This window comes from Abramis brama (assembly GCF_963993115.1).
Source record: "Abramis brama genome assembly, chromosome: 3".
NCBI classification, from domain to species: domain Eukaryota; kingdom Metazoa; phylum Chordata; class Actinopteri; order Cypriniformes; family Leuciscidae; genus Abramis; species Abramis brama.
Window position 1 is genome coordinate 56,080,884 of NC_139965.1, and position 25,310 is coordinate 56,106,193.

Sequence of the window (25,310 nt, forward strand, 5' to 3'; positions counted from 1 at the left end):
CTTGTCAGAGTTCATGTGCGCTTATTCTCTGTGACTATTATCTTTTGTTCATGATCTGGAGCCTTAATCAAATTTTCTCTATTGAGAAGCATAGTATTTTTCAGCATTTCCTGCAAAGAATCAGACCTAAAATGTATACACATGGACATCATTGTTTCCTTAAAGGCACAACTCACCCTAAAATGAAACTGTGTTTATTATTTCTCATGATGTCCCAAACTTAATTTCTTCTGTGGAACATAAAAAGAAGATTTTTTTAACAATCATACCATGACTTTAGAAAAATGTCTAAAAGGCACCATAAAAGTACCATAAAGTGGTCCATAAGTCCTTTACTCTATAATTCTCTAAAGCCATTTAATAGCATGATGTGAGGGACAGATCAAAATTCCTAGTCATCGTAAATTCCCCATCATCGTACTCAAATCTCATACTTATGACATATAAGTGTCTGTTTAAAACTGGTCACCAGGAGTAAATGCCCTTTGAAACGCTTCTGAGATGGATTTAAACACTGTAAAAAATTTCTAACCCTCCCAAATCAGAAATTTCAAGTGACCGATAACATCTAAATTTTTCAATTGGCCCAAGTGAAATTCTGTAAATTGAATTTAATCAATTGTTGCAATAGTCTGTTACCATTGGCTCAATGAGAAATAATACATTGAACCAATTAAAAAAAAAAAAAAGTTTACCAAACCATGTTATTGGCCCAATTATATATTTTAAATTGAAGTAGCCTTCTTTTTTTGTTTTACCTAAACTAAAAATGTATATTGGTAAATTTATATTAGTAAAGCAACTTTACTGTATTGTTTATTCCCCGTTGCCCCAAAAGAAATATATATATATATATATATATATATATATATAAATAAAATATATATATCATTACATCATTATATATTAAAGACTCAAGCCATTCTGCCACAGTTTATTTAATACATTTTATTTACATTTTAACAATATTGTGAAAATACCTTAAAATGGTAAATACGGTGAAATTGTCTGCACAGTAGAACTTAAAATCATGCATTTAAATTTAGTATTCTCATCAAAAAAATACCTTAACATGCAAGTAACTGGAGAGGGTTAATTCAAATGTTCAGTGCAACTTCAATTGAATTGTTGTATTTTCACAAGAGGTACTTTGAGCACATGAAACTGCATATGAACAGTTTAACATCCAAAACATTTACAAATATTTGAAAGATTGCAAAAGTAAAGAAATAAAAATAAAAAAGGAAAAACTTCAGGGTTATTTCACTCAGTGTTTAGTGTAATTTCATCTGAACTTTAGTATTCTCACAGGAGGTATTTGAGCTCATGAAACTGCATCTTACACTTCAAATATTAAACATGTAAACACATTTGCAAATATTTAGAAAGCTGCAAAATAGCATTCTCACAAAAGGTACTTCTCCCCTAAGGGATAAGTGAAATTTTACTTAGTTTTCTAATAATTTGCTCCTCAGAGTTTGCACTCTTTTGCTGTACTCAGTTCCCATTTTCAAAAAGATCTTCTGAATGAATTCGAAGGTACATTTTAAGTCCTTGTTGTATTCCATGTTAAGTGCTCTGTAGAGCAAGCCAAAGAGGACAATGAACGCACTCACAAAGTCTCCCATGTTTTCCAGGACAACTTCCTCTTCAAGGACAATTGCAACATTTACCACATTGGAGAGGGATCCTGAAGTTGAACTGTTGCTGCTCACCACTTCAATAATTCCCATTTTCGTTGCAAATTTGTGATGCTCCAATGCCTCTGTACTCTGTAAAAAGTATAAAATAGCAACATTAATACTGTGTCAACAAATAGTGAATAAATCCAGAACATCTTCACTGGCCATATCCTCACTATTTAATTATTTATTTATTTTTTAAAGTTCCAACTTTAAAATATATAGTATGACCTGCTGAAACCGATTTCTAAGAACTATACAGCATATACAAAAAAAAAAACTACTTTCCTTCAATGTAAAATTTCATTTTCATTAAAAAAACCCTAAAAAGTCAATAATAAGATGAGAACAAATAAACAAATCGCAAACAACAGCACAAATAAATGCAATAGAATAAAGAGATATGAAATAAACAGCTTTAAGTTTTTCAGGTGGGTTCAACAGTATACTCAGGTAAGAAATACTACAGAAATCAAAGTAATCAAATGTAAAATAATTCATTGTAAAAATTAAATACAGATGTATGCTTACAATTACAAAAGTTATTCAGTCAAGAGCGGAGAGTGATTTTCTTTGTCTTTTGCTCTTTAATTATCATGACAGACAGCAGCAGGAATATTAGGCTGCTGTCACAAGAGTTTATGCACAGCTCCAATATACTGTTACATAACACGCGTTATATTTCTCAACCATTTACATCCCAAAACTGACTATTTTAACTGACTACTCGGCCAAGACAGGTGTTTGACATAATTTTGTGCGTATTTGACCGTTTAAGCGGAGCAAAACACTCATTTTGGTAACGTTACTTGCGATAATTTTAATATGATATAAAAAGTTAATTATATCCACTGACCTACAGAATATGACAATATGGTTGGCAAAGGTGGACTATAAGGTTATGAAATGAAATAGTTTACATTACCAACCAACTAACCAAGGAGTAACACAAAATGGCAGACATCAACTTCGTATGCAGCCTGAATTAACTTACACTGTCACGTTTTAGCGGTCTCATTGCGCCTCAATAAAGAAACTTAACACAAATTACATATCATAAGAGCTAACAGTATTAGCCACAAATAAGGAATGAACAAATGCAATAACTCTTGTTAAATACTCACTGTGAAAGTCGTAACGTTAGTGGTTCCGTTTTCTTCACGAAGTTAAATGATACCCGAGTCAGACCTACCGATGCTACATTGAGAGAAAAAAAAAAGTTATAACAGAAACCTATACCTATGTCTCATAAATTTAATAGAATCATAATAAAGTTCGATAAAATTATTATGTTATGTATGTAAAATATACTGTGTCCTAAAGTAAAACATTCGGAGAATCGTTCTATCGGTTTTATGATGAAATTGAGACCTGTCCAGCACTCAAATTAACGTACACAAAGACTTAATAACTACAGAGTTCAGTACTAATATATAAATTGTCTCTGCTAATATACTCACCATAACTTAAATGATGGAAATTCTGTCTGGAAATTCTGTTCTGTCGTCGTCCTTCAGCATCGACTCCTCTGCGTGCTCCCGCGCAATACATTTGAATCCACGGTTTCTCTTAGGCGCATGCGTAAAAAAGTTTTTTTTTTTTTTTTTTTTTTTTTTTTTTGCAAAGCTTATTTGGCAAACACAGATTTTTCACTTCTACTTGATAGATTGGCTGGACACAATTTCTTATGTTCAGAGTTCAGTGAATATATTTTTTTAATTTTACCTTCAGACCTTAAGCTAAAATTACCACAATGCATCTTTTTGTTTGGGGACAATTAGTTGGAAGCTAATTTGTTGAGTCAATATTTAATTGTATGTTTCCAAAATTGTTCAAAATATATATTTTTTACAGTGAATGTATTTGGGGGTTGAAGGCACATATGTAAATTTTACTCATCCCAAAATGTTAAAAAATAAGCGTGTGAGAGCATTATTGGAGATGCTATATGACATGTTATAGCCAGATATGACAGGTCTAGTGCAACACGCATAGCTGCAGATTCAATTCACATGTATTTCTATAGCGCTTTTCTCAATACACATCAAGAATTCTGTTAAATTTGCATATAGAGCGGAAATTGAAGATTGGATTTATATTTGTTTTTGCAGAGACATTTATGTGGCCAAGTGTAAATGGAGCTGTTTTTAACAAATCAGTTAGCTATCCGATCAGTAAAAACACATGAAGTGACCAGGTGTAAACAGGCCACAAGTCACATGGACTACTTTACGGAGAGTTTTGTCCTTTTTTGGAAAGAAAGAAATAGAGTTTAGAAATACATTATGGTGAGTACACAAGAGAATTTGGTTACACTTTATTTTAAGGTGTCCTTGTTACAGTGTAATTATACATTTAAGAACAAAGTAATATTAATTAACAACCAGTAATTACTATAGGGTTAGGATTAGGGTTTGTTGCATTTAATTATGCATAATTTTCTGTTATTACTATAGCAAGTACATGTAACTTGTAACAAAGACACTATTAAATAAAGTGGGTGATTTTTTTGGGTGATCTATCCCTTTTAAAATCATTATTTCTCCAATGCACAGCTGGACAGTTTGCTTTTTGAAAGAACTTCACATCTGAGACTTCCCCACTCTGAACGGCCATGATTTTCACATAGAAATGAAGCTGCGTTTGTGATTGAAACTGTGGCCACATTATTACTCACCGGTGGCTCTGTGAGTGTGTACGTGTCGGTCTTGTGTGTTTTAATGACGCATACATCCTTTATCTGCAGACTGCACTTAATCCCAGCACTGCTGGCTCAGGAACAGATTACTGACAGCAGATGTGATGAGAGCAGAGCAGGGAACCTGACACACCACACACACACACACACACACACACCTCCGCTTCTCATTATGACTGAACAGTGCAGCCATTTTCTCACTGCTTTGTTTGTTCTGAGCTACCATCTTTGCTCTGGTTATTGTCTCCTTCTCAAAACATATCTGTGTTTGATGGTAAACATTTGTGATGTGAATTTCATGATCTTTGTGCATGTGTGTTCACAGGCTGAGCAGATACAGTGGCTGGAGGAGAAAGTGTCCAGGCTGAAATCTCAGCATAGTTCAGTCTGTCAGCAGGTAACTGTCTTTACTACCCCACACTTTTTTTTAACCCTTTCCCCGCCATTGACTGAAATTTACGGCTTTCCATGTTTTCACTGTTATACAGTAGGGAGCGCTTTTATGCATCTTCTGAAAGAGTACAGAATCTCCTGATCAAAACACAGGTGAAGAAGCAGCAGAAACAAGCGATAGCACATGTAAGCATATGCATATGTAAAATAACGCGATCATCCACATTAAACAGCATATAAATCAAAACTGCTTAATGTTACTGAATTATAGAACTGTGGTTTATAGGAAGGTATCAGGACTGTGCAAGCATTAGGGGTGTTGATGGACTCGATCTACTCGGATCTACTCAATCTGTTTTTATCATTGGTATGAATCCGATCCAGATGTAGTCACGATTTTCTCAGTTTTTTGCTAAAAAAAGAATGCATGAAGCTAGAAAAAAATCAGAGGTTCTGTTCTTTCTTTTGATATATTGCGTGTTCAGATATTCATACAACAAAATATTCTGGGGGCCATGAAACTGACAAAAAACAAACAAACAAAAAAACATTTAGTCCTAGTCAGTTTTTGGCAACTAAAGATACCGAACCCAAAGGCATAGAGATACGTTCACAACCTGATTAGACTGCTTTTATTACGTAGATTTGCGACGGAACTTACCGAACATCCAAAACAATGCTGTGTGCTGGGCTAAATGAGCTTGTTGTATGTACATATGATGATATTTTCACAAGCTGAGAACTCGTGAAGAGCTTATAAAATGTGTAAAGGAGTCAAAACAGCAACAGGAATCCCTCCGTCACAAGCACAAACCAAGATCTGCTGTGATCCTGTACTGAACTGTGTTGGGCAACATCGTGACTATAACAAGAAAAAACAGGTATGCTTGAGCATTCTGTCCTTTTTTTTTTTTTTTGTCCGTGTTGTGTTCATATTCCATTCGAATCGCACCAGAGTTCGTTTGGAAGCAGACAGAGACCCATGTTTTCAGTGGTCCCGGTCCGCTTGTTTGGTGTGCACCAGGGTTCAGATGGCAGCGTTCACACTTATTCAAATGAACCACACTAACAGAGCAATCACACCACCAGTTTGTTTTAATCTAACCAAACATGACAAGTGTGAACACACCCTAACAGATTATGTTTTCCAGTATGACTTAGAGCAAAAGATGGTTGCTTTTATGAATGAAGTGATTGATTCTTTTAACTTTTTTAAATATTGAGCATTGCAGGGTTAGCTGGTTAGCCTTGCCCAATCTTCTGGTCCCAAGATATATATATATATATATATATATATATATATATATATATATATATATATATATATATATATATATATTTCATCCTCACATTGGCCTATATCATGTTAATATAGTAAAATGCTCAGTTCTTTTTGGAAGCTCTTAAAAGTGCAAAATGGATATTTTACCCCTGTCTGCTGCCTTTCTTGTCACAGCTGAGGATTGTCGCTAGTGAAGTGTTTGGGACAGTGCACATTCTTGTGGTGCCAATAGCCATCAGCAAAGGTATGACATCCATTGCTGCGTCCCAATTCGCAAACTATCCATTGAACATTGAGTATTTAATAATCAAGTTTACACTTTATTTTGATGGAACTTTGCAACTACATGTCAACTAACTCTCATTAGAGTATTAGTAGACAGTAGTAGACTGTTAGGTGTTAGTGTTAAGGTTAGTAGTTACTATGTACTTGTACTTACAAAGTTACTTATAGTCAGTAGAATGTCTATTGGGGGAGCATCAAAATAATTTTTTAGCAGATGTTAAGCTAACTAGTCTACTAATACTCTAATGAGAGTAAGTTGACATGTAGTTGCAAAGTTACTTATAGTTAGTAGATTGTCTAAAGTGGACATCAAAATAAAGTGTTACCATAATTGATAATATTTATTTCAGCTGCAAGATATAAAGATGTGTTTGGCCATTACCTTTTGGCTATGCAACTTTTTGATGCATCATGCAAAAACATGAGGAGAGTTCTTCACATGAAAGATCTTTGACTGGATACTTCTTTTGTCTCCAAGGCCAGTTTACGGTGCCAGGATGCACATACATATGCGGTCCGTTAAAGTCACAGGGCCCTATTTTAACGATCTAAGCGCATGGTCTAAAGCAGGGTTCACCAATCTCGGTCCTGGAGGGCCGCTGTCCTGCAGAGTTTAGCTCCAACCCCAATTAAACACACCTGAACCAGCTAATCAAGGTCTCACTAGGCATACTAGAAACTTTCAAACAGGTGTGTTGGAGCTGGTTGGAGCTAAACTCTGCAGGGACAGCGGCCCTCCAGGACCGAGATTGGTGAACCCTGGTCTAAAGCACACGGCGCTAGTGCACTTAGTGTGTGTCCGAATGCACTTTTGCTAGTTTAACGACGGGAAAAATGGTCGGCGCGCGCGGCGCATGGTCTAAAAGGAATGAGGAATGGGTGTGTTTTGGCCGTGACGTGCAATAAACCAATCAGAGTCTCATCTCCTGTTCCCTTTAAAAGCTAGTTGCGCTCGCGCCATGGCCGATTGCTATTTACATGGAGGAATTTGCAAGCGGAAAGACTGAGCGCTTCTCTAGCGAGGAAACAGATCTGCTCGTGCACAAGGTTAAAGTGTGCCAGCAGACAATCTAAGCAAGGGACAAAGTGTACGCGCGTTGTGGACCTGCCTATAGGCGCACATTATTAACACGCTCTCTAAATAACAAAAACAATATTGCTCCATTGACTTCAGTTGACCAGTTTTTATTGGTCAATGGCGCAGTCTATTCCAGTTGCTTCAAAATAGCGACGCGCCAACAATACGCCCAAACACACCTCGTTTTCAGACCAGCGCGCCCATGGGCGCACAAATGGGGCAAATGCATTTGCTATTTAAACAACGTGGCATAGGACGTGAAAATGTTTACTGCGTCAGGCTGAAACTAACAAAAAACACTTGCGTCGCGCCAGGCGCTGCATTGCGCCGGGTGTATGTTAAGGCCCACAATAATGATGTGTTAGTATGTTGTAAAAGAACCTACTCTTCTCCTACACCCTCAAAGGTATGTACTTTTTACATAGTTTATGTAGGTGAATTGGGATGCAGCACAATTAGAGACTAAAAGTTCTATGTTCCAAATGTGGCAGATTTCACATCGCATACTTCAGGGTGAAACTATTGCCAGAATTGAACCTGCATGTCCCACATGAGCACGATAGCACTAACTGCTAAACCATGGTTCAAACCGCCTTGCGACCCCCCCCCCCCCCCTCTTTCTTCTTATTCTTCTCTCTATTCTTTGCGTCTCACTGGTTGTGTCTCGTAACCCTCCGTCCTCTTGGGGAAGCTGTAGGGACGGCTGGCCGCTTGAGCCCTCGTGGAGGTTAATGGTGACTCTGGCTCCAGGTGGGAGTAATCAGCTGTGTGTAGTCCAGCATCTGTAGGCAGCTGTGGGAGCGGGGGGGTCACCATCCCGAAACCCCTCCTTCCTCCGGCGGAGGAGTGTTAGGGCCCGGAGAGTGCCGAATGATTGCTAATAAAACATTTGATTGAGAGGAGAGCAGAGTGCCAACCATAAACAGGCTGGATTCTGCCCTTTAATTTCAGCATCTCCAGAGAATTGCTTTTGCTGTGCCGCAGAGCGAGGCTTACACACAAACAGTTGTCTAGCCTAGAACCCAAGATCTAATTTTGTGTGTGTGTGTGCGTGCACACGTTCGGATGTTTGTCTATTTTGTGTTCCTGGGGACAAAAACTAAGGGCTTTTCATTTTAAATTCTCACTGCTGTAGATGCTGCCTCGACACTGATAAGAAAGAAAAAAAACAATCATTTCATACTGCTGAGAAAATTGGCCGTAGTGCAGCTTAGATGGCAACAGCCTTGTGCAGAACACGCAGGATTCTAATTTGCTTTTTCTGTCAGGTTGAATCGTGTGTTTGAGGTGTGTGAGCGTGCTTTTACGTGACTGCATCCAGACGGCTACAGTATATTAATGTAACGTATGATTTACTAAATGCCTTTTTGCTGCACTTCCAGCATATAATCACAACGATCCCCTGTAACGTTCACAACAACACAGAATTTCAGTGCATTTCTGCATAAAACACAGTGTGTGTGTGTGTGTGTGTGTGTGTGTGTGTTGGGCTTAGATGAAAGGTTAAGGCAGGAGCATATATCAGACACTAGCGTGCAGTAATAAAGGGCCGGCTATAGAGCTGCTTCTCTCCTTCTGGGAACTGTGCGCATTTTTATAACCTCACTGACAGCAAGATAAAGTGCTCGTCCAATTAGAAAAATATTTGGGTGCATACCTTCCTGCAAGAGTCCCTGGATTTTTTTTTTTTATTATTATTATTCTCAAAACCCATTTTATCTGGTATTTTTGTTTTTCTAAGGGTTACAGTTGCGGACATTGCAATGCCTGCACTTTACAGCCTCATGCACGCTCCCTGATTAATTCTTAACCCCTTCTCTGTATTCTTTCCTCCTCCTTTTAAGAATAGATGTATTTTGGGGGGCTTTTCTTACAGAGTGCATTAAAATTAAATTCTCTCTTGTTGTTGTGAAAGAGGCGCACGTTAAAAATAATTGGATGAGGGAGAGAACAAAGGGCTGCGCGGCTGCATGGCCCAGCGAGGCGTTAATGCCGTTCCCGCCGCATTGTTCGGCTGTCTGCAACCATCTCCCCAGCCAGACACTCAGCGCTGCTCAAGTCACTTTTAATGTCTGATAATCAAGGTGAATTTTCAAAAAGCTGCCATTTTCAAATGATGGTGTATATATTATGTGGAGATGGGGTTTTTGAGGCAGGGGAGGGGGCCGGCGGTGGATGAGGGCCATGCACAGTGAAAGAGAGACACCTACTGTTTGCAGGCAGAACTGCCGGGACGCTGTGCAGGGGGTTTGACGGTTGCATGACAGATGTGTGATTGGCTTGCGCGTGAGCCGTGTAGCTTACGTGGTTGCGACGCTGGACAGCTTCGCACTCTGAGAATCACAGTTTCTTTATCAACTATACTATTCATGGTACAGTACAGTGAAAGATAGCCGGACTCTATGAAAATGAATAAAACTACTGGGTGACCATGTTGTGCTTTTCAAAGTAAGATGAAACTGAAATTGTTAGCATTAGTTAATACGTTATTTGATGCATTAGCAATCATTAAACTAGGCATAAATATACTATTTGCATAAATATGCAACTTGTTAAAAATGTATTGGTATATGCATAAATTAACATTTTCTATTTATGCATTTAATGCATTTATAACAAAAAAAGTGGTAACACTTTTACAACAAGGTTCATTAGTTAACATTAGTTAACTACATTAGTTAGCATGAACTAATAATGAACTGCACTTATACAGCATTTATTAATCTTTGTTCGTGTTCATTTCAACATTTACTAATACTTTTAAAAAATCTTGTTAACATTAGTTAATGCACTGTGAACTAACATGAACAAACAATGAACAGCTTTATTTTAATTAACTAACATTAACAAAGATGAACAAATACAGTAACAAATGTATTGCTCATGGTTAGTTCATGTTAGTTAATACATTAATGTCAACTTGGTCAAAAAATGGTTCATTGCTAGTTCATACTTAATGAATTAACTAACATTAACTAGTGTTTAATTTAGCTCACAAACTTAGCTAATGTTTTGTGCTTCTAAATGGTTTGTATCTTCTTTTTTCTTTTTCTTTTTTGGCCACTGAGACGCACCGGGATGAAAGCACAGGAATTCTTGTGTATTTTTTTTCATGAATTTACCTTTTCATTTGGGCAGTGTATGGAGACAGCCATTCGCTACTCTACCTGAACCTGTCTCGCGTTTTTTTTCCTTTTTTTCACACATACAGCTTGAGTGAGGCATTTTCATTTTGGCGAATGGGACAAATTCTGGGACACGACAGTGTGAAAGCTATAATGTTAATATGGGCATATTTGCTGAAGACATAATGATTGAAAAGTTGTTTGACCAATAGCGTCAGGCATTGTACCTAATCGACCAATTTTGGTTAGCGAGAAGGCAGGATCTACAAAGAACAGTAAAATCAATACAAAATATGTGTACATAGAATGAATGAGAATTCTAGAGGCACGTCAATATCTAAACAAACCCAAATCGCGGACATTAAGCAATCTAGGTCCGAAAAAGAAGTCACGTCTAGTTGCTCTAATAAAACCAATGCTATTTTTGAATGCACATCTATAGTCCCTCATTATCATAGTATAGTCAAATTTGTTACCGTAGTGTGTAGCAACCAAGCTCAGTCTCACTAAACATCCTTTTTTTTCTTTCTGCAGTGCTTCTGCATTCTCATTTTTCACCCCAGCATGCACCACAACCGAACGTTGCAATACATTATGGAGGTGAATGTATGCAGCACGTAGAATGTAATAAGTGTGTATTTATTTCCTCCAGACTGATATACTCTCTCCTGGCTTGGAGGAGAGAGAGGAGAACAACCATCTGCATTGGAGTCTGGAGAAATGAGCTTGATGTATCGGATCATACTGTTTTGTTTTTTTTTGCCCAGTACGATCCTTTTTATGACTACATTGTGACTGTTTTTGTCAGTTTTTGGCTTGCTTGTGTATTTGTACACCCCGTATCAAGCAAAGCAAAGTCTCTGCGGTGCAGGACTAAAGGGACTAAATGCAAAAATGGGATGGAAGCCTGAAATTGCCACTGAGCTTTGTGAGGGCTGTGACGCGACAGGGACCAAATGCATTATCCTCTCCATAAGGCCTCGACCAATGATAAAGATGGAGAAAAAATACTTTTTTGTGTCCTTAGAAGAAAATGTGTGAGTAAAAAGCCTTTGGTCCGGTGCGTCTGTTTTTGTCATTGATTATGAGAGCGGTGGGGTTTGTTTTAAGATACCTGTCTTCAGTGGACTGACTTAATGCACCGGCAGAGCGGGGGAATGTGAACGAGGAGGACAGGAGCCTGTGTCTTTACTTCTCTTTCATGAAGAGGCCGCTGCGGACGTGTCTTGCTTCCTGAGAAGGATCCTTTCCTCTTTGCGCGTTTATGGCAGCGAACGAGGACGAAAGTATCTTTGAGGCACACAAACATTCATAAACATAGAGGGAGGGCTAATAAATGGGTCGGGCTGTCAAGGGTATTTGTGGCTTCAGTACTAGTGGATGTGACTCTGACCTGTTGATCGACTGTGCTGCTCAGAATCATCAAAAACGAGAAGTTGGCGCTCATGTCATGCTCTAACCAGACGCAACAGGATAGGTTTCCAGCTGCAAGTTTGTCCTCACTGCAAATCATAGCCAATCAGAACATATTTAGGGCCAGATTTACTAACAGCTTGCTCCAACGCAAATCCTCTTTTGGCGTTTAAAAACTACTGTCAGGATTTACTAAAGACACGCAGTGAAAGATTAGCGCTGAAAAGGCGTGGACAGGGTTATTTTTGTGGCTGACCTTATTGCATATGCATTTGTAAGAGTTTCCCTTTCACACACAAAATTTACGGGAGGAGAGTTTTTAAATGAATCACGCAACACGATTTACTAAGGTTTGCGCTAGTCAGTTTACTGGTATTTGCTACACTATTTACCGCCCAAAAAAGCAAAAGTCTTAAACCAGACGCTAATTTGCGCTGCTCTTGGTAGATTGCGTTGGTCATTATGAAAATGTTCTGACCGCCTCTGTTCATTAATGTCAGTAGATCACGCACAGAACTTTCCACTCTCATTGGCGTTTTTAAGGGATTGCGCTCTCACGCTAATTTGCCCTATTTAGTAAATCTGGCCCTTAGTGTTTAATAATCAGATGTGGAGAAGGATTATTCGATTTCACAATGGGCGGAGCCAGTGTTATTTTAGTATCATTGAGATACTCTTATAGTTGTTATTAATACTTTGAATTAGTTTTTATTTTTGTATCTTACATTTTAATTACATTACATTTTAGTTTTGTCATTTTTGTCATTATGAGTTTTTGTTTTAGATATTTCCGTTTAGTTTTTATAAATTTTTTGTTTCATTTTCAAGCAGTGTCCGAATTCTCCCCAATACGCTTAAATAGGGCTCTATTTGAGGGGACAGCCATTTGTAGCGGTGTTCGAAACCATAGTGGATGTTATTGAGTGCGCTCATTTAATCCCACAATGCACTGTGTGAATGAGTATACAAACGCTGTATGCTCGGCAGCTAGAGAATACCCATAATGCACAGTGAGGGTCGTGGCGAATTAATTCTCACGTCTCGCCAGAAGATGGCGCCCACTGCTGAATCATTCATCCATCCATTTTCCAAACCGCTGCTCCAATGTGGCTACGTTGTAATATACAGGTATAAATTCCTTTTTAATCGGTTATTTTTTAATTAAGGTTTATACATAGTGGCCATGACAGAGTTCAAGATAAATCTTTTCATCTAACTATTGGAGTGGCCAGTTTGCTAAGTTTCAAATAATTATTAAACAGAATGATGTTTACTTACTTGCACAAACTATGCAAAACCCGCAGCCCTTCTGGTGCACTCAGTGTCCAAATTCATTACTCATTTTCATTTACTCCCTAGTGTGAACTGTATTAGTAGACTAATGTAGGTAATTGTTAATGAGAATATAGGGGACAATTTCGGACACAGCCTTAATTTTAGTTATTTTAGTACATCAAGTTAAACTAAATGAAAATGAGTAATATTTGGCATCTAGATGAAAAAAGGTTTTAGTTTACCATTATAACTTGATTATGTCATTATGAAAGCAGTTTTAATAAATAAAGACAACTCAAGCAGGCAAATCAAATCTAAACAAAGACAAATAACCAAGAACTCAAGACAGAAACACAGTGCATTATATACAGTACTAGAGCAAACGAGCAACCAAACAAGACACAGGTGAAGAACAAACAGTAACCATCGAAAAAATCACTAAGGAAACTGAACACATGCAAAACAAGGAGATACAAACTAAAAGTCCATGAAAACCAAAATATAACAAGCATGCATTTTTATTATAGTTGAATGCCTGATCAAATTAGCCAAATGCTGCTTTTTAACTGCACCACGATAATGGTATCATTACCAAACATAATTGCAAAAATGATGATTGTTTTCAAATACTCCCTCCATATGTCACTGGTTTAGCCAATGTTGTTGCTGTGTTGGACTGCAAATGTGCAAGCGTTAGGATATGATCACATTACCGAAATTTCAGCGAAATATAACATGCAATAAAATTTCTATTGTCAATAGTATGAAGCACTTTCAAACCAAGCAGCTTTCTGTTGATCAGCCCGGTGAACATGAGCAATATCTGCTTGGGGAACTTTTTGCCCTTATGCAAAACTCCCGATTCCTATCGGAATGACTGGATTTCGCCGGTGAAAATTCCCTGAGCAGTGGTAAATGTGACCACACCTTTAGGGTTAAACACATTTGACCTGCCAGTTATCGGTTGAAAAGTCAGAGTTCTGTGATTCAGCATGTATATATTATATATATATATATATATATATGTTATATCGTTAAATATATATATATGTTTTTTTTTTATTCATGCAGTTATTTTGGTAGTATCTTTTTGTAAAACTAAAAATATGTTTCTTTGCAGAGTGCAGAGGAAATTTTTTCCCATCCCCCTTTTTTCTTTCTCATTCCTCTTCTCCACTCTCCTCTTTGTATCCTTAAAATATTCCGCACATCTCGCTGCAGTTCCGCATGACAGACACCCCTAATATAATCTGTGTGTCTGAATTCTAATTTATACCGTCAGGATAAAATAAATAGTCTGCAGTTAATTATAGGGAGCCAGCGCCTGCCTTTGCCCGGGTGATTTATGAAGTGCGTGCAGGCATTCTCCAACGCATTTTTCTTAATTTATTTTTAATCTGTCTTTCTATTAATTCTACAGCAAACGTCTTAATGATGTGCGAGGTGTGCATTAATTAGAGCAGGGGATAGGGAGAGGAGCTGGGGGTGGGGGTGAGGTTCAGGGGGGTCTGGACCTATAGGACCACTATTAGACACTCACTACTACCCCCCAAAAGCTCTCCCTTCCCCTCTCTCTCTCTCTCTCTCTTTGCATGTATGTATTTGCTTTGTTCCAGCTGCTGTAGGTTATGAGGCTCAGTGTAAAGTGTTGTAGTATCCACAATGCCAATTCAAAAAAAGGTGGTACTATGGTATTACCATAACATGGTGCAATGGATAACTGTCAACGTGGCAATTAAAGTGGTCAAAGTTGCACATTGGAAGATGTGCATAAATATTATAAAGATTTGCATAAAACACCACAAAAAGTGAGTAATTTGCTTTAAATAAACTTTGTGTTCTGTCATACACAAAACCTCAAATTCAACCAAAAATGAAAATTCTGTCATCATTTACTCAACCTCATGTCATTCCAAACCTTTTGAGGATTGTTGGTAACCAAACAGTTTGGTGATCATTTACTTCCATTGTATGTACAAAAAACACTGAGAAATTTCTCAAAATATCTTCTTTTATGCCTCTGCTTTATATATGCCTCCCGCCGTCTATAATACCGATACTCTTGACTCGCTTCCAACTCAACAACTCGAATATTATTAAGAATTCAAAGTTTCCATATGGTAGATATGACGTGCACATAATGAAGGCAACATAACTACTGTGGTATAGACTACTGCTATATGCAATAATGAAAAATAATAAACGGCAATATTAAAAGACTGCAGCTTTTGTCAACTAGCCATCATTCAGCTCCTGATGGAATTAAATTAAACTTTGGAATTATGACATGTTAGCTGGTGTAGTATCATAAATATGATTAAGATATCATGGCAACTATTTTTAAAGATGTTGATGTAAACATGCCATTTTCTCGTGCTCATGTTGATCTTTTAGATGTGTGCAGATGTGTCCCCTCTAAAGTAAATTGCGCTGTTCCAAAACCTGCCATGCTTCTTTTGACTCTCTTGCACTTTGTGTACAATGTGTGGCGTTGCTGCCATTCAGACCATTCCACATCAGTCACTGATGAAGTTCCATTTGAATTAGGTTATGCTGTCTTAGAGGGAAGCTGCTTATGTCAGCTCACTAGGTTTGGTAACAAAGCTTACCGATAAGTGTGTCTTTCTCAACACATCTCCTCAACTCCTTTCTCACATCCTTACCATTTTCTCCCCATCTGCCTTCCTTTCATTTCCTCCTCCCAAACATATCCTCGGTGAAGCAGCTAAGCATGGGCGATTGCAGTGCAGCTCCTGCAGGAACAGAGGGATAATTTAATTTATCTTCCTTTTTGTCTCTCCAGTCTGCTCATTTTATTCACACACAGATCATTACACACCAAGACCCCATTTTCATTTCCTACTGCGTACTGTCGCACACACACACACACACACACATATACGCAGGGCTTTAACTAGGCTGGCAGGCCCGGGCCTGGTGCTGCTGTCGATCGATACCCGCGCTCGGATAGGAGAGATCCGCACTGCCTTAATAGGTCCTGCAGGTCCTACCATAAAACACCTCAACAGACCTGAGGACCAGGGGCTTCATAAATTTCTTGCTCTCTCTCTCTCTGTCTCTGCAAGATGGAGTGGGACTGAATGCAGCCGCATGGGGTTGTGGTTGAAACAGAGTCATGCTGGGCGGCACAAGGGCTCGCCTGAACAGGTTCGAACGTGTAGCTTGAAAGGAAAGGATTGGGAATGTTTCCTATGTTTCTTTCTCTAGCATTGGATACTTGTTTTCCCACTTGTCATCTAAACTAGCTTAACCAGCAAGACAAATAAAATTTTTATATCAATACACTGCAACCGAATGAATTTCATGACCTTTGGTTCTGCGAGTTGTTCTTGAACATTTGTTCTTCTGACAATGTATAAAATTTACTAAAACACTCTGAAAGTGTTCCCTACATTAGTATTCAGTGTAGAGCAAATGACTCTTATGAGCTGGTTCTTGTTAGTGAATCATACAGCATGACCAGTTATTTCTGATTCTCGAAATTTGTCTTTTTAGTGAATAAGAAACACTTATGAATTAGTTTCTCAGTTAGTCTGACTCGCTCACTGAACGGCAATTCATTACTTTGTTAGAGCTGCACGATTAATCAAAATAAATCCAAAATGTGATATTTCTTAGGGGCTGTTTCAACTAAAAACGTAGATCTTTTTATTTATTTTGTCCGTTCGTTTACACGTGGGTGCCTGAAAACGCAAACTTTTGAAAACGGGTTTCAGAGTGCAAGTTTTTGAAAACGGTCTCCGTGTAAACAACAAAAACGCAAATCTCTGAAGACGATGGCGTCATGCACATGCGTATTATGTGTTCAGTCTATAGCGTTTTATCGCCATCTAATGGCCTGGCAGCAGAATACAGGGTTTTTAGTCGTTTTTGCGGATCCATGTGAATGGGGATTGTTTTGACAATGGTGTCGTCTGTATGCGGAAAACTCAAAGGAAAAACTTCTCCATTCTAAGCATATCGTTGTCATGTGAACAATTAGTTCGATTATCAAATTGCAAAGGCTTATTTAAAGTGGCTGTATAGACCTGTAGAATTCAGAAACCCTTGTTATCAGTGACACCAGTGGCCGCTTGGTGAACTGCAGCCAGCTTGTGGTCGCACTCATTTTTTTAAGTTTCATTACAAGCTGTTCACATATTGGCAATTAAAAAAGCTATTAATACATGACAATTCTTACATATAGCCCCTTTGTGAAGCGTCACTATGAACTTTTACACGCAAGCAGCTCGCAATTCAGTTTAATAATTCAGCTCATTATTCAGAGTGGCTCAATTTGCAGTGAATGCAGACTTACGATTCCTATTCTTTGTTGCTGATTGTTGCCAGGACGTCACTATATGGTTGCTAAGTTGTTCTTAAAGGTCGCTAGGGTTTACCTAGTAATAGGGGTATTTAGTGTTTAGGTCTATTTTTCTTAGACATGAATGTTGCTCTTGGACCAACAAAAGATGTTGATCACGTCCTACTTGGTGAAATTACAGTCGTCAAAATGCATGCCGCCTAAGCTGATCTTTTCAGCAGGAAAGCTTGACTGTTGATGAGATGTTTGTAAGACGAAAATCATTTGTAGCTGAAGAGGTTCTCCAAGTCCCAGCGTGAATCATTACGAGTGATTTTTACCTTCAAGGCGCTTTGCAATAAGAACGCACACAGTCGTGATTTGGCGCGTGAAACACAGAGGGCTGAAATGAGGCGCGCCGTTCTCGAGCGCGTGAGATTAGATTAAGAGTTACACTGGCAGTAAAAGGAGATGGCCGCCCAGCATCTGTTCTCCCTCTTTCCTCCTGGCCCTCAGGCAGTGTACGAGCATTATACAATGTGTGTGTGTGTGTGTGTGTGTGTGCCTGCATTAGCCAAACAGATAGCTACCAACTTTAATTGCCTCTGCATCCACTTATTCACCCCTAACGCCCTTCAACCTCATCCACCCATCCCGCTTTCCTCGCCCGCGCAAATGAAAGAGCGAGAGGCGGGGAGATGGAGGGAGAGAGAAGGCAAGCATAATTACTTATTTTAGTGGACTGCTGTAGAATGCCTCTCGCCAAATGACTCTAATTCCAAATGGTTAACAAGAGCCGAATAGAGCCGAATCCGTGTGACAGCAAATTGCTTTCCCATTTGCAGCCTTAATGGCTTTTCATACTTTGCACTTCCAATAAGCAGTAAACTCGGAAATTAATATTGCACGCTGTGTTATGATGCAAATGGGAGGGAGATAGGAGAGCCGTACCTTCATGCAGAAAGCTCTGATTAGATCTGTAATTGCTTCACTCTGATTTTTTTCCCCTCTCTCGCCCTCCGTCTTTCTCGTTCGTAACTTTCCGACATATTTATTGAGCTATTTTGAGATTTGCCATATCACTTATGCATCAACATTGACTGCACTTTTGATTTGTGTCACGCTGTGGTTTTTGTTTTCAAATCAATGCTAATCAGTGGTAATTTGCCAGTGGCGCAGAGACGCTCGTCCTGGGGGTTTAATGTCTTTGCTGTCACCTTTAAGGTGTTTGTCACACATTCTAGTCAGAACAAGTTTTTAAAATGAAGCAGAATAATAACAGGAGGCTTGTAAATGAGACACGAGCCTTTTTAAGGTGTCTTATTGAAATGCACGTATACAAACGTTTCACGGTGAATAGACAATCGCACCGATTTGAAGATGTTTGCAAAACACTCTGAGGTGACGTGTTAATAGCGGTGCTAATGAATGCCTGAACTCTACCCGCTCGCTCTTCTGCCTGATTAGCACATGCGTCTCACATTTAGCTGTGCTTGATTAAATGGAGATTGCTCTAGATTAAATGAAATTAAATCTTGATTAAATGACATCAGGGCTGGAATGAAGCATGTAAATGTGTAGATAATGTAAATGGGAAGATTTTCCTCTCTGCTGGGTAAAAGAGACATCCAACCATCAAACTTCAAGATTTACTAATACAAATATCACTTATGATGGATGGATGTGCTTTTTGGAGCTTCAAAAACTCAGGTTCTACTCGCTCGCGTTATAAAGCTTGGAAGAGCCAGGGTATTTTTTAATATAACTCTGATTGTGTTTGACTGAAAGAAGAAAGTAATATATATCCTATGATGGCTTGAGGTGAGTAAATTATGGAATTATTTTTGGGTGAACTATCCCTTTCAGGCCGATTCGAGAATGCACACGAAATCAAGAGGCGGGATTTATCGCGTGAACCAATCATATCGCGATGGAGGCATTGCCTCTCACGTGATTTTTTCCTATTCATTAGGCTTGTTCGACTTCATGCAGCTCTGCGCAGACCGATTGGTGGCTGATTTGAAGCAGTGCATGCCGGTTAGAAATTTTGTCCGACTTGATACAGCGCCGTCGCCACGTGACTGTGACGTATGCCATCAAAGTACCGCGAGAGCGATTCGGGAGTAGCCGGAGAACTCAGCCAGCGCAGCTTCTCCACAAGCTCTGATGACGACACAGCTGTTCCACGATTGGCCGGATTCACCGTGTATATTCTCACACCTTTAGTTCCACTAAAGCTCACAAATCAGTTTTTAATAACAGTAAACACTCTTTTCATGTAGTCGCGATGTTATATTGTGTCATGTTTATCAAAATAAAACAGATTAAAAAACGTCGACGTCGAATTATAAATTATTATTATTATTATTTTCTCATCCAGTTTTTTAAGGAGACACCCCTTTCTCATCCTCGGAGGAAACACCACTGATTTGCTAGATATTATGCTTGTACCTCCTTGCAAATGCCATCAGTTTTGTCCATGGCTTTGGGTGGAAAGTGTACTGTGTGTTCCACAGTTCCAGATGCACACAACCATCTGACCTTTGGACAAAAATAGCAATTACATCCAGCCTGATTGGCTGAGGATTGTGCGCAGTGATTGAGGTTAAGTGCCCTTTGGTCTGTCGTGTGCTGCCAGGCCTCTGTATGCAGTAAGGCTGGAGGTTCACCTGACCAATGCGCATGTAATCTGATCTCCTTGCATGGTTTCCATGGCAACCTTCTCTTTCTAGTGCTTCTTGTTCCCATTTCACTTGTCACTTCGGTAATTGCCTCAGAATTTCCCTGTCTCTGAGAGTATTGGGAAAAAATGATGATGATGACGAGAGTGATAAGACAATATTTATGAACTGTGTATTTGTGGACAGCGGATGGAGAGGCACAATTCAAAGGGTGACAATGCTGGAAAACAAATACAGATAGTTAATGGTTTTATATGGTGGTCCAAGCTGGACATTTATGGTCACTAGTAGCTGGTGTAGAGATGACTGATCAGCTGAACAGAAGAGACCGCATTCGGCTCATCCAGATAGATCAACAGCACTGACGTATTGGAAAGGTTAACATCAGGTTAAAGCAAACACAATCTAGCCTACTGTGATTACAATGAAGGAAATAATGATTCACAGTAACAGTGACAGAATTGCTTCAACACATTGTGTGAATTGCAGCACGACTCAAGTGAAACTGAGTAACACCAATAGCATTCCATTAGTTAACATTAGTTAATGCATTAAAGGAATAGAATGACAATTCTGCAATTAATTACTTTCTATCTATGAAATTAACATGAACAAAGATTAATAAATGTGTTAGAATATTTTTCATTGTTTTTTCCTGTTAATTAATGTAGTTAACTAATGTTAACGAATGGACATTTATTATAAATTATCGTTAACAACGAATAAATTATGTTCTTTTGAACTTTCTATTAATCAAAGAACCCTGGAAAAATGTATCATGGTTTCCAATAAAATATTAAGCTGCACAAGTGTTTTGAACATTGATAATAATAAAGAACTATTATTAATAATTGAGCAGAGTACCAATAATAATTTAGAAGCAAACCAGGGCTGCGTTTCCCGATAACGTTGTCTCTTAGCGCGCTACGAAGACTCTTAAGGTATAACTTAACTAAAGGTATACCATTTCTAGGTGTGTTCCCCGAACCATACCTTACGTGCGACGTTACCCGGCGCTGTCCGTGGCGATGGTGCTGAATTGGTTGATATCGATGGCTCGAGAATCAATTATTCTCTCGTGCAGGGGCTGCTTCAGTGCATTATGCGAGAAAGCGGTGTTCTTTATAAATGAAGCACTTCAGAAATAGTTGAAATTGTATTTAGTAGGACTCATGGGATATTATAAAAAATAATCCAAACTATAATAGCCTAGCCTACATATTTTAAAATTGTATCGTATATAGCGCCCATAATAACCATTTAAAATTTTTACGTGCTTTCTTCTCTTTCCCATTTTTGTTCGTTGAGGTGGAGCTGCGATGAAATATTGTTCTTGTAAATACATCTTACGTACGGTGCTCGGCAATGATCAAAAAGGATTCAGACAGTGAATTTATAATCTCTTCTTGTAAACTCAGAGATGTGGATTCAGACGGCAATTAAATTACCACACGACCTGTTTGTCAAAACACAGTAGGTAGGCTAATTTAGCCAGGGATTTTTACACGGGTTGGGTGAGAAAAAACACAGATATTATGGATTTGGACGGCAATAAAATCACTGACTTACCCCTGTAAATGCGTCCGAAAAAACAATTAGCGTCCGAATAGGACTTAACTGACAGTATGCTTTCACTGGCCTTTGAAAGCGCTCCGCAAACGGCGCCGTTTTTTTAGAACAACTATTCGCTGTATCGCTGCCATAGTTTGAGCAAACTCCCCACCACAATCATTCCCTTTAAATAGACTATTAAGCCTTTGATGGTTTGCCAGCTGATGTACCTTTGGAGAATATAATTAAAAATCTAACAACAATCAGTGTAATGACAATTTTATTCTTTGCATGAAAACACTTGAATTCGCCTAATTGAATACTGTCTGGGTGTATTAAAACTTCAGAATTATATTCGTATAGCCCTGCAACAGTGTTAAGGTAAAGCTAAGAGTGGTCCAGACCAACCTTCCGAACATATGACTTACAGAAGGTATACTTAACTAAGAACTTAACTGAACACGTATTAATGATAAGGTACAGCTTAAGATGTAACTTAAGAAAGACGTAGCGTTAAAAAGGTTTCGGGAAACGCAGCCCAGCATATTAGAATGATTTCTGGAGGATCATGTGACACTGGAGACTGAAGTAATGATGCTAAAAATTCAGCATTGCCATCACAAGAATAAATTACATTTTAACATATATTAAAATATTAAACATTTCATTTAAATTTGTATAATATTACACAATATTAGTATTATTTGTTGACTTTATTTATGATAAAAAAGCAGCCTTGCAGCACAAGGGGCTTCTTTCAAAACCGACACCAATCTTTTGAATGGTAGTGTATGACCTGAGCTGGTGACGTCAGAACAATGGGTCTATTTCAAAATATTCTAGGGATTTTCTGTTCTCCTGTCACTATAATGGTCATCCTTCAGTGTTTTCAGTGACTCCCATGATTCCTTACTACCACCATTAGCACTAGCGCTCAGATTCTGAGGTATGTTTTACCCTCGAAGCTGCATAACTCTCCAGGGATTGATAGGCCAGGCTGATGCTTCTATCCATCATTATGTGGAGAATATCAACAGCGAGAGAATAAAGCACCTTACACCTTCTGATAACAGAGAGCTTCAGCTGGAGCTACTTGTCTTTCTCCTGCGCTCCAGATCCTGTAACCTTTTACGAGAAAGTTCTCAACAAAAACAAATGTGGAAGGTGGTGGAATATTTCATAAATTAGGGCATAAAAGTAAGAAATGACTCACACATTCGCCCCTTCTTCAGTCGCGGCCACGTGGAATTTATATTGTGTGTTTTCGGCGGGAATGTCGGTGGAATTAATTGATTTGCCCGTATTTGTCAGGAAAGAGCAAGTGCCTGACTCAAGCCTGTGTTATTAAAGCTAATACCTCAGCGCTTTACCGCTGTGAATCAAGCTCTGACATGTCCTTATGATGTATGGATTTATTATTCAAAGTGTTGTGTGGGACTGGGAGAGCCACTCATCCTGGCCCCCGGAGACCACCTGTGTTTTCAAAGTAAAGACCACTGAGAGAACGGCCCGGGGCGGCTGCAGTGCCTCTGGACACGAGCTACTGTACAGACCCAAGAAACATCTGCAGACGGACCTCACAGTGAGGACTGTTTAGATGAGCGCATTGTCTCCAATGTGCTTCTGTGTTTCAAAAGTGTCTGATAGACCATACAAGTCTGTCAAGCATTAACTTTTATGATTTTATCCAACCGAAAGTGACAGTAAAGTGCACAGGATGTTTCAGAAGAGGGTTACCAAAGCAAAGAGATCATGTTATTCACAATTGTATTATTTTTTTATTAGAAAAGATCACTTTAAATCTGAGCTAGACTTCAAAACAGTGTTTTTATTGTTAACTAAAAGTAATAATTACAAATAATTTTGAAATAAATCTGAAATAAAATCTAATCTTAAAACATTACAAAAAAAATAAACTTTAAGTTGAAGTTGAAGTAAAATTACAAAGACTAAATAAAAAAAACATTAAAATGAAGCAAACTAAAATGAAAAATAAAAATGTAAAAAGCTAGATTCATATATTCATAGAATATATATATATATATATATATATATAATTTGAACTAAATGAAAATTAGAGTTTTTAGTTCAGTTAATAATTATTTTATTTAAAGTAATAATAATGTTCTTTAATGATTTGGTTTTAGTGATAATAACACTGACTATCATTAAAGTCCATAGCACAAAAAGGTGCAGGAAAGTTAAACAATCTATTACAATTTATTTTGTATTATTTATTTATGTAGGAAACTGGTTGACATGAGCAGCGGTCAAATATACAATCACAAAATATACAGTAAAACCACAGAATTCCAGGATTGAGGAATCAGAATTAAATATTTCAGAGAGCTGTGTAATAGTGGTTTGGTTTAGCAAGCAACACTAATAAACATCTAATGAAGCCGTTACTAAACTAATATATATCCTGAATATGTACCCGCAGTGAACATTGGATGTTTTTTGGGTTTTTTTTTGTCCAAATGAGTTATAGGTCAAACTTGTCTTCTTCTTCTTCTTCTTTCTTTCTTTCTTTCTTTCTTTCTTTCTTTTTTTTTTTTTTTTTTACTCAAAAAAGTTCAACTTTCCTAGTTTGTTAAGCCAGACTTTGAAAGTGTGCTTTTAAACACCTCTCTCCAATCAAGGAATCTGGGTCAAAGAATGTCCTTTTTGACTCGTTTCTTTCTCTTTCCCTCTGCTAGTGTGTGAGGAATGGTATCATTAAGGTAATGTTCTTGAGAGGACATTTGGCTGAACTGTGATGTCCCTCTGCTCCTCCAGCAGCCGCAGTCACAGCCCAATCTACACTGACCTTTGCAGCAGAATATATCAGCAGTGAATATGCAAACGCATCCTAAACCAGATGACACTTCACAAAGTCCAAAAAGTACAAAAAAGCTTATGCTTACAAGCACAGCCTCTTCCTGCATTCTGTTCATTAACACACACACAAAAAAAGTCTTACTATGTTCCGCATTCATTTCAGCCCGGGAAAGTTGAATTCTTCAACTTTGTACTTTTTTCTGCCACGAGCATTTTTTGCGATGTGGATTAAAAAAATTATAATAATTCACACTCTCAATATTTAAATTGTTCACTAACACTGTCGTGCTATAGAGCCTCTAAAGGGACCTTTGCAAAAAAACAAGAAACTTTTTGAATGCTCATGAGAAACTATTGTATGCACATGATTTTGTTAGGGCAGTCCTTCTTTTTATATAAAGGCCTCATGTCCCCTTAAACGCATTCTCTGTGGTGACCTATTAACGAAGTTCAAGGGTCCATAATAGTGTAAAAATTGGTGCTTTAACAAAATTGTCAAAATGTGGATTTTTTTAAGGCAGTATATTTGTATTGTCCCATCGTCCAATAAAAAATATTGGTACATTAAAATGTTCTAAAAAATCGCATTTTACAAGATCAATACACCCTTTATTAAGCCTCTTTGTCATCCTTACAGGTGCTTTCATCACCTGTAATCTCTTCATTCAATTCCAACAGCACTTATTGCGAGCAGCGTCATAGACACAGAGCACTTTAAAAAGCG

At 38.2% G+C, this 25,310-nt stretch overlaps 1 protein-coding gene across 1 annotated transcript in view; it reads left to right on the forward strand.

Annotated features, from left to right (window-relative positions):
- Window positions 1–3,587: 3,587 nt before the first annotated feature.
- Window positions 3,588–25,310, forward strand: part of pmfbp1 (polyamine modulated factor 1 binding protein 1) — a gene marked incomplete at its 5' end in the record, with an annotated part of 96,930 nt that continues 75,207 nt past the window's right edge. Inside the window, 2 exons of the mRNA XM_084109663.1 lie at window positions 3,588–3,605; window positions 4,706–4,777. Coding sequence (XP_083965789.1) covers window positions 3,588–3,605; window positions 4,706–4,777 — 90 coding nt within the window. The remainder of the gene's footprint in view (window positions 3,606–4,705; window positions 4,778–25,310) is intronic.